At 37.9% G+C, this 10948-nt stretch overlaps 1 protein-coding gene across 3 annotated transcripts in view; it reads left to right on the top strand.

Annotated features, from left to right (window-relative positions):
• The first annotated feature begins 413 nt into the window (after window positions 1–413).
• Window positions 414–10948, top strand: part of COPS7B (COP9 signalosome subunit 7B) — a 37971-nt gene continuing 27436 nt past the window's right edge. Inside the window, exons 1-4 of one of the 3 annotated variants that reach the window (XM_063441098.1) lie at window positions 414–501; window positions 1432–1614; window positions 2913–2988; window positions 9305–9393. In XM_063441098.1, coding sequence (XP_063297168.1) covers window positions 1453–1614; window positions 2913–2988; window positions 9305–9393 — 327 coding nt within the window. In that variant the 5' untranslated portion in view covers window positions 414–501; window positions 1432–1452. Of the gene's footprint in view, window positions 569–1431; window positions 1615–2912; window positions 2989–9304; window positions 9394–10948 lie in introns of all 3 variants that reach the window. The other 2 variants (XM_063441097.1, XM_063441099.1) reach the window with 2 other exon arrangements.

The following is a 10948-nucleotide window of genomic DNA, read 5'->3' as shown; positions in this document are numbered from 1 at the left end:
CAGTTTCTCTGAAACTGCTATGTTTACATCTGAAAGGTTAAAACCTGAGGGACCTGGCACCCAGACCACTTAATTGAGCTGAAGTGGTCTGGGTGACTATAGTGTCCCTTTAAAGTGTGAATTTTGGGTAATTTCCAAAGTGGCATACATAAATTATTGCCAGTTAGGCTATTTTGCCCTAAATTGTGAACACACATAAATAGGAATTATTATTCTGGGATTATGACATATGGCAATCAGCGATATACTAGTTCTATGCCAGCACACACACAGTCAGATATGGCAATTGGAGCTATACTAGTTCTATGCCAGCACACACACAGTCAGATATAGCAATCAGCGATATACTAGTTCTATGCCAGCACACATGCTAGTGTAGCTGGACGGAACGCGTTTCCGCTGGAACTGTGAGCGCTGTTCCCTTGTTTCCGGGGGGAGCGTCACTCAGAACGAACCCGGCGCTGTCATGGCTGCCTGACAACTGCACGGTGCAGCCAAAGTGTAAGCGGCCTGACCACAGCAGCGGTGCCGTAAGGTGCAGACTCTTGCCGGAGCTACGAGCCTGGGCGTCAGTACAGAAAGAGTTTCGGGCTTAGTTCTTGGGTGTAGTTTTGCCGAAGGTGTTAGGCGTGAGGCCTGGGGAGAGCGGGCAGGGCCCGGCATTTTCTGTCTCGGACATGGGGAGGGAAACCTGAGTTAGAACTGGCATACAGTGGGCCCGGGCAGGTGGAGGGGGGCTTAGGGGTGACTTGTGGGAATCTATGGAGAGGGCTTGTCTGCTGTGTCCATTACTGAGCTAGCTTTCAGTTATCCTCCAAAGGCTGGCAGGCATAAAGGAAGGCAGAATGAGAGGACAGTTTAGATGTGTGGAGCTGTGTCTGGACCATGCCATCATCTCATGTCAGTGATGGGTAACTTTTAGCACCCCTCTCCTCAGTTGTGGGCTACAGTTCTCAGTCTTTTATGCTCGATTAGCCAGTGGCCTAGCTGAGCATTAAAGGAATTGTAGCCTACAACATCAACGGCTAGTCATCATTGATTAAATATTAATGCGATCGTGTTTCCCATTAACAAGAATAAAATAAAGGATTATTCTGTGAACTCAATACACTATGATTTTAATCAGTGTAATCGAGATATAGACATTGTGTCCAATTAAACTTGAGTTTATATTTTTCTTTTACACTCCCTCTACATTGCCCCAAATATTGGTAACATTCAGCATTTGTCTTGTTTTTTTTGTTTTCTTCACTTTGTTTTGTTTATGTAAATCTGCTAAGTTTGAAATATGATTGTGAAAGTCTTCAGCACGTTGTATGTGATTTTTCGGTATATTAATCCCCTTGCAAATAATGCTAGTGTTAGAAAACCTAGCATATTAGTGCTATTTTGTGAAATGGTTTGAGTGGTTCTGTGCTTTTCTCTTGACAGATCTTAAATTATAAATCTAGTATGGCAGGAGAACAGAAGCCATCCAGTAGCCTCCTGGAGCAGTTTATTTTACTAGCCAAGGGCACAAAAGGATCAGCACTTCCAGCACTTATAAACCAAGTATTAGACGCTCCTGGTGTTTATGTATTTGGAGAACTTTTAGATTTACCTACAGTGCAAGAGGTAAGAAATGGCTGCGGTAATAAACAAGTAGTTGATCATGAATTTGTGTCCAAGCAATGCAAAAAAAAAAAGCTGTTAGTTTGTTTCAATACAAGGTAACAAAACTGGGGAGGAAACACCTAGCAAGTATTATTTTCTGTACTAAAAATGTAATTAATGTTAATAACGCCTGTCTTAATCTGCTCAAATTGGTAACAAAAAGTAATTTTATTTTAATGTGTGAAATTGGATTACAGAGTAATTGCTTCTAAATTGCTGTCTGTTCCTTATATCTATTTGTATTCCTTACTGCAAGGTAGTCCCGGTCTTATGTGCCTTGAACAATTTATTTGTGGGCTGATTGGATGAGGCTGCCGTGCACCTAGTAATGTTAATTATTAAATTGTGTTATTATTTAATCTACTAATGTTAAAATATCAATGTATGGATGGATGTATTTATTTACTATGAGTCAGAGCACTTTAATCCAAATCTAGTATCTCCATCGCCGTGAACAACTATTTAATCCTCATAGACCCATAGCTCACAAAACTGTCGTCCCCATGCTTCTAACACCACCCATCAGTCACTTCACTGAGTTGTGAAAATCACAGTCCTATCATTTATCCCTCATCTCCAGTGTGGAATATATATATATATATATATATATATATATATATATATATATATATATATATATATATATATATATATATATATATATATATATATATTATGTGTTTGTGTTACATACGTATATAATATTTGTCACCCCCATGGTATCCATAACACCTAACACTCACATATACTTCTATCACATGTCACATTCAGGAATTGACATTGCAAAAATATTATCAAATTGAGTAAAATGCAACCACAAAGGTCTTTAAATGATATTGAGTGTAACTACCAAACGTTAATGCAGGAACTCTATCTTCTAATTCTTTATTATGCTTTGGCAGCTGTTCTGTTAGCTAAAAAGCTTTACTTTAAACATATTTTTTTTAGTAAGGCTATTCACAAAGATTGAGAATTCAAAGTGAATTCACAAATTAAGTTTAGAAAAGCCAAACTGAAAAAAATATCTAACTCAGCCATGCTTCCATTTCAGGTACTTTTTGTCTTAAATTCAAAATTCATGTTCCATTCTCAGTTTAGTGAATAACCCTGTACATGTTTTTTTTTTTTTATTTTCTCATTGTGACAAATATCTAACTCTGCAGTACATACTTTCCATACAATTTATATTTTTGGTATTTTTTTTTCTTCTAGCATATAGATAATGTTGTTTTTCTTCTTTTTCTTTTACTACCACCAAGCTTGCTGATGGGCCTCATGCTGGCTATTTGCAGCTTTTGAACTTGTTTGCATATGGAACATATCCGGACTATGTTGGTAAGAAATCAAATTCTATTTGCAAGCAAATTATTTGTGTAGTTTTGAAATGTTTACATGGGAAATATTTGTACCTCTGTGATGCAAAGACCCATGGCACAGAGTAAAATGCTTTCAGGTGGTATTGATATTTGACTGAGTAGAAGAGTATTTGAAAGTTCTTTATTTTTTTAACTTAAACTTTTAATTTTACTTAAAATTCCCAACAGTTCACATTCTAGTAAATAACCAAATGATTTATAAAGAGCATCAAAGAACAGAGACACATAAGTAGTAGCTATATTTATAAAATTAACCAACTCCATTTTGACTGTTTCAGTACGTTAAACCCCAACTCCTGATAAAATATTTTTGTAAATACACAATGGAATATACCTAATCTTTACCCTGCCATCAAAGCACCCAAATAAAATGACAATCCCTTTAAATAAAAAATAATACAAATAATCCTATCAAATTGCAAAATTGTTGTAATTGGAGAATTTTTCTAAATTCGAAATTGTTGTCAACATGTTGCAATCAGTAAAATGTGCTGTTTACAGAATAAAACTGTTATAGAGAAAATTGGTATGGAGCTTTGCATAGCAGAGTTTTTCCAAATTTATTTTTAGTCCTATATTTTTTAAGTTTGCTTTTCAGTTCACTACAATTCATGGTTTAGTGAATAAACCTCCTTGTGTGTTGAAATGTTATCAGGTGCAGTTAGGTGAATGACTCTCGCACTTCATTTGCATAGTTTTCCAGATATGCACCTTTTACACATTTGAGAGAGAGAATGGGGTATACCATCCATAACCATGATATTAATGAGGAAATGTCACTTGATCAAATATGATTTACTGCTTGCTGCACTTAATAAACAATTTTAATGGTGGTCTGATGTCAAAATGGCCATTATGCTTATGTTATAAATCCAGGTTATTTTATCACCTTTTCAGAGAGAATGTAAAGGACACTCACAAATGAATGCAAGTGCTTGAATAGGGGGTCCCAGACCCCTTCCCAACAATAGATATATAACACAAACTCTGCTGAAGTATAAATGTTTTTTTTTTTTTTGTTTTTTTTTAAATACTGTCCACCTTAGCTTAGTTTATTAATATTAAACAAACTCTCCAGGCATAAAGCTTGCTGAAGTGCTTTATGTGTCTGGAGACTGTCATTTTTGTTACAGCTTATAAAAGTGCAGAAATCTGCTCTTTTGTATCTGGGACATAAACATCTCCCTAGCTGTCTAGCAGTTCTCTTGTCTGCAACCTTTGCAAGCCCTCCCAATTTTCTCCAGCCCAGGCTTTTTATAGCTGCCCAATCACAGACTTCCCAATACAGATTAATGTGTTTAGCTCCACTGAGTTAACCAAACCAGAAAGTAACATGACTTGTTGCCTGCTTGAAAGTTGGTTTGGGGGATTAACCTTGTCATTTCATAACCTTTCAATAAAATAGGACACAATCTTCACACTCAAAGCTTTTCAGCAAGCTAAAGTTGTTTAGGGGACTGGACTGTCCCTTTAACATATATGTAGAAATTAAGCGTCCAACTAACAGCACTTTATGACAAGGGTATGTAACTCTGCCTTCAACTACGTTCTTCATACTCCTGAGTAACTTTAAGGAAAAATGTGAACTGAAGTACTTGGAAACCAGGGAGCTAATACAACTATGCTGTGAAGTACAAATTAATTTAAAGAGCAAAGGAAAAAACTGAAAGTGGGGTGAAGAAAAAATTCCCTACTTACCCCTCTGGGACTCAGGATGCCGAGCAAGGAACTCCAAATCCTCATAAAGTAATGCAAAGAAAAATAAATAATTCCAGGTAAAACAAGCACTCCAAATCCCAAAGGAAAAAGGTTTGTTGCACAAGGTACATAGACAAATAGTTTAAAACAAAAGTCCCCCCCCAAAAAATCTTTCTAACATATTTCGGTCCATGATTCCTATGTCTACAAGGACCGGGTGGTCCGAAACATGTAAGGAAGTTTTTTGTTTGGTTTTTTTTTGGCTTTTGATTTGCCCTGTTTGTACCTTGTGCAACAAAACTTGCTCTTTCTGGCATTATTTTTTGTTTTTTCTTTGAAATATGAACTAACTCAATTTTGAACAAGGTAATAAGCATATGTATAAAGTAGGAGTAGGTGATGTATAGAGTCCCACAATGGGAAACTAGCATCAGTAGAGCTCCACTGTATAAGAAATGAGGAAGGGGGGCCTATCTTTAATCAAACTTTTTTTCCGAGTTATATTTTTTGTTTGCATATCCCTTTTTATCATTAGATTGATTAAATGTAGGGCCTCCCTTCCTCATTTCTTATACAGTGGAGCTCTCCTGATGTTAGCTTCCCCTTGTGGGAATCTACATCACCTACTCTTATTTCCTACATATTTTGGAGGGTTACCCCCTGATTGGAGCTCCCTATTAGGTGGTTACAGTGGTGCAGCTCATGAGCCCTTGACTTGTATCCGGAATCCTGACCTGGTGAATAGAAATTCACCCCTGGAGGGTATACTGTGGCATGTGATCTTTAAGGCCTTGCTAGAAGCACAGGACTGTACATTTTAAAAGGGAGGAAAAGATGTAAAGATTAAATTGAACGTGGATGTGAAGAGCAGAGTGAAAAAGATGAAATAATATAATATAAAATAGATAAGATAAAATAAATTGGAGGGGGGAAGTAGAAAGGGGAGTTACAGAAAATGGGGAGTTTGGAGTGAGTAATGATGGAAAAGGGAGAGAATTAATAGAGAGAGTAAGTTAAGGGAGGAGGGGAAGATGGAAGGAGGAAAATCAGGTAAAATAGGGAGGGGAGATGAAATCAGAGGAGACAAATGTGAAACTGTGGAGGAAAGTAAAATATCAAGTTGACAAGGAATAGGTTAAGTAAGACTGATAAAAAGTCCACCTAAACTGATAACTTCTAAAACAACACGTTTATAATTTATCATAAATGTAAAATATATCATTGCTTTAAGTGTTCATGTTATTCCTCCTCACCAACATGATCGGATATTGCATTTTACTAATATAATACTCACCCTCCAGTGCCACCTTGCTCCTAAGCGTCTCTGCTTTGGGACACTTGCATGCATGTCAGTCCTTCTCCATGACACCAACAAGCTGGATTCACTGCCATCATATTTGTGTCGTAATACACACATCTAACACTCCATTGCTTTACTCTTTCAAGCATGAGACATTTGTTTGTTAGAGAATTTTCAGTGATGCAGAGAGAGCAGTTAGAACAACATGTTGGACAACATGAATTTCATTACGATTAATTCAAAGTTTCTATATTGTGAATCTTTTCAACTTATTTTTTTTTTTTTTTTGTAAATGTAATTTTTATTGTAAGTTGAATGCAAATAAAACAAGCAAACATGGCAGTTGTATGACGGAGCGGTGAGACACGCAGGTCTCCATTTTTTTTAATTTTTTTTTGTCAACCGCTATACACCCATATCATATTATTTGTATTCGCAGATCCAATTTGGTTAAGCTTACATTAGTGTGTAGACTAAGCGTAGTTATCTTACGCTATGTGATCTGGAGAACCTGTTTTGCCAGTTTGCCTGTAGGTACTTTTTTTTTAATTCTTTATTTTTCACACAATAGGAATAGCAAGTACAGTACAAATACAAGGCTTGCACAGAAGCCAAGATTTAAGAGAGCATTCTTAGATATACAACATGTATCATGAGCACACATGACAAGCCCCCTTTAGATCCCTTTGTGCCTTGCCTCCCATCGATGGTTTTGAGTTTAGTCCAGGCAATGTATCTCAATAAGGAGCCCCAACTCTACGCTAACCATTTTCGTCTTTAGGCATCCTCATTTCTCCGGCTGCGTTATCGTGCCTGGTTATTGAAAAATTAAAAATGAGAAAAGAGAAGAGGGAAAAAAAAAAGAAACAATAAAGAAGAACTTTACACCTATACCAGGGGGTGAGAACAGGCCTAAGCAAACAGGGTTAAAGAGATGTGAGATAAGCAGAAGCTATACAAGAGAAGAGGAGAAAAGTTAAAAAGAAGAGGGAGAAGTAAGGGAGACAAGAGAAGTAATCTGAGAGAATGGGGGGGTGCGGTTGGGCTAGTGAGGCCATCAGAGTCTAGGTCGCCACGGGGTCTCTGCAGCGTTTGTCCCCAGCTTTTACAACTCACCGATCCCTTTCAGTCACCGCTGGAGCCCACTAAACTATTGTCCCATGGTTCCCATATCCTTTGGAAAGTAACGGTCGTCCCCTTTAATCTAGCAGTCAGGTCGTCCATGATTCTGCATTCTCTTGCCCTGGATACCACCCCTCGGAATTCCGGTCCCCCAGGTGAGAGCCATGCCGTTGCTATTGCTCTGCGCGTGCTTAAAGTTATCGTGCGCACAAGTTTCTGCTCTTTTTTTGTCCATCCCTCAATAGATCTGTTTAACAGGTAGATCCATGGGTCCATGACCACAGGCTTGCCAAACGTCTGTTTCAGTAAATCCTCTACTGATTTCCAAAAACTGTGTATTTTCGGGCATTCCCACCACATATGGATGTACGTGCCACGTAGTCCGCAGCCCCTCCAGCAATCGTCTGTGTCTATCTTACGCATTTTGTGTAATGTCACTGGTGTAGTATACCACCTGAGCATGGTTTTTCATGCCTGCTCCTGTAACGTGACGCAAATGGAAGTGGTCTTATTCGCTTCCCATATCTCCTGCCACTCGATTCCTTCCAGTTCCTCCCCCAGGTCCGCTTCCCACTGATCAGTGTACTTCAATCTACCCCATTCTTTAGTTTCAGTGCTAAGATGGGCAAATAGAAGCGTAATCATGCCTTTGGGGGCAGTACCCTCCATACATAATCTCTCGTAAAAAGATAGCTTTTCCTGGGCTGCTACTTTAATATGGGGTCTTCTAGCGAAATCCCGTATCTGGACATATCTAAAAAAAATCTGCCGGGGTTAAATGGATACCTTGTTGGAGTTCTTCGAATGAAATGACTTCTCTGTTTCTATACAGTTGGTGGATACGTTGTAGCCCAGTTTTTTCTATGTTTCTGAGGTTTCGAGGTTGCCTGTAGGTACTTAAGCGTCATAGATCTACATTAATATTTGTGAACAACGGGACACGCAGGTCCCTTCAACCTTTAGTTAGTGTAATCCTGGCGAGTCTGTCATGCTCCTGTGATCTTTTTCTGCCCCATTAATAGGGCTTTGTTTGGCGTTTTTTATCTGTGTATAGCAGTTTTACCATTCATATTTTCAAAGTCAATGTGGTCTACTAGTGACTACTGTATGTGTGAGGTGTTCTCCTGTGTGGTGTGTCTCCCCCTTATCTTGGTTATGTGTTTGTTCGTGTTTTGTGTTGGCTAGTGTCTATTTCCTCCGGTGGATCTGGGGGGGGGGGACGACCCTCTTTTCAACTTATTTAACAAACTATTTTCTCCAGAAGCTTTGAAACTAGACAAGGATAAAAATAGTTTTTTTTTTTTTTAATATATTTTTCACACGCAGATTATTTAATGGCACAGTCATTTCAAATTTTGAAAAATGTACCAAATAAAATGCCTCTCCTTTTTGTAAGTGGTTTTTAAAATAAAAAAAGGAAAACTTGGCAAAATACTTTTTGGTGTTTTTTTTTTTTTTTGGAAAGGACAATATAGTCACCAAACAACTCTAGCTTAATGAAGCGGTTTGGGTATATAGATCATGCCTCTGCTATTTAGAAGTTAAATCATTGTTATTTCTGTGTCAGCAACCCTAACCACACCTCCCCTAACTGCTACTGACACAGCCTGCATGAAAAATAGTTTAATTGTCAATCAGATGTTAACTTACTTTAGAAGTGATTATCTCCTGTTCTGTACATTGAACTTTAGTCACACACAAGAGGCTCCTGCAATGTCTATCAAGGTATTAACAGTGCAGGCGATAAGAAACTGAATGAAAGACTTTGCAATAAAGGAAGTCTAAATATTAGATTTCACTTTACAGAAAGTGTTTAGGAAAACTGTGCACATTAAATGCAGGGAGGTGTAAGTAGAGTTGTGTAAATAAAATGATTTAACTCCTAAATGGTAGAGGATTGAGCAGTGATACATACACCAAAACTCCTTTATTTAGCAAAAGTTGTTTTGGTGACTTTAGTGTCTCTATAATTCATCTTTGTTTTGATCAGTCGTTGGTTACATTCATAGTTTGTTAAAAAACAACTTGAATCAAAATGTCTGATTTCTAATACAATAACCATAATGGTTACCAATATATAACCGTCTTGCCAAATTCTATAGCAATTATTCTGCACTGCTCTATTTTAATCACAAAGATTTTCTTGCCTCCTTAGCAAATAAGGCCAACCTTCCTGAACTCTCAGGGGCGCAGAAGAACAAGTTGAAACACCTAACCATCGTGAGCCTTGCATCAAGGATGAAGGTATATTATTTCAGTTTCTAATGTATGGTCAGTAGCAATGCAAAGTATGTACGTAGTAATTTTTCGTTTTAAACTCTATTGTCATGAAGCAAGAGTAATAAGCACATTTTCATATTCAACCATTGTAAACGTGTTACAAAAGTGCTTATTAGTTGGCATATTTCGCAATGACATTTTCCATATGTTTGAAATAAAATCAAATAAAATAAAATATAAAAATGGTATATGATTCAGCAAAATATAAAACATAAGAACTTTGAATGTTTTCTTTTACCAATTTGTGCTAATTAGCACTTTAAGTGAAGTCTAACACCTCGATGTTAGATGCTAATTTAGGTGGGTTTATATTGCTAAATTATCTCGTGCCACTTGTGCGTGAGCTCTACTCCTGGACTTGGCTTTACCTCTATAGGTACTACTGTGAATTGTCCCAAGTCTCATATCCAGTCTAATACGTGTCTGTAATTTGCTGCCAATGTATAATGTTTCAAGTTCAAGGGATGTTCAGATACAGATTGAATTTAGGCTGAGCTAGTTTGTGCAATGCAATTCTAGGATGTTTTTGTCGCCAGAGAAAAGCTGATTTAGGATTTTTTTTGTTGGCGTGTGAGCACTTTAATGAATTTTTAGAGTGCTACATCCTGAAAAAGATATTGGTGAGTGTTCCCATTCAACAGATCTTTTACCACTAACAAAAGTTGATTTATGTTGATGCTATGTATATCCGATAATCTTTTGGAATGAGTACATCTAAATATCTAATTTTTTAGGTTGTCAATGATATTGTGGTCTGTGGTCCTGGGTGTATTGGCTGGCCTGGACCAAGTCTCAGAGCAATCAACTTGGAACCAATTAATTTCGAATGCGCACATACGCGCACACTCTGCTGCACGCAGGCACGCGCTCTGACAGACGTGAGCTCTCACACGCGCGCTCTAACAGGGGCACGCGCTGACAGATTGACATTTTGGGTTTCAATCCAGCCTCTCTATCTTTGGGGAGTAGATCCTTTCTCTGGGCAACACTGCTTCACCTCTTTCATGATCATGGGTTCTTATGAGTGTAGGCCATTTGTATTTGTGTGTGTGCGTGTCTCCTGATCTCCGTGTTTCGTATTCTCCTGAAGTCTGTGAGGTATACGCTTCTCTGAAAATGGAGAAGTCTCTGGTCTTCCTGAGTGTGTGGTGGTGGAGCAGAACTCCCTGCCATCCGTCACCACATTAAAGTCCCCACCTAAGATCATATTGGAACTTGCAAAAGGAAGCAATAAATTGAGTAATTTTGTAAAGAAGGGAGCATTGGTTTTGTTTGGCCAGGGTATAGTAGGTACTTTTTAGGGTGTGCATGAAAAGAAACAGAAAAAGAGGATCAGCGCTAACTAACCAAACACAAAACAAAACCGAGAGAGGGGGCCGGAAGCCAGAGTAAAAGGGAAACCCTCCTAAACCCTTAAAATATATATATATCATAAAAAAAAAAGGCTGCGCCACAAACATTGTCACACAATAAAAAGACCTATAATAAAAACATAAAACATACACAACCATAAAATAGG

This window comes from Pelobates fuscus, chromosome 2 (assembly GCF_036172605.1).
Source record: "Pelobates fuscus isolate aPelFus1 chromosome 2, aPelFus1.pri, whole genome shotgun sequence".
Classification (NCBI taxonomy): domain Eukaryota; kingdom Metazoa; phylum Chordata; class Amphibia; order Anura; family Pelobatidae; genus Pelobates; species Pelobates fuscus.
Note: the sequence above shows the minus strand (reverse complement) of the source record. Positions and strands in the feature narration are given on the sequence as shown.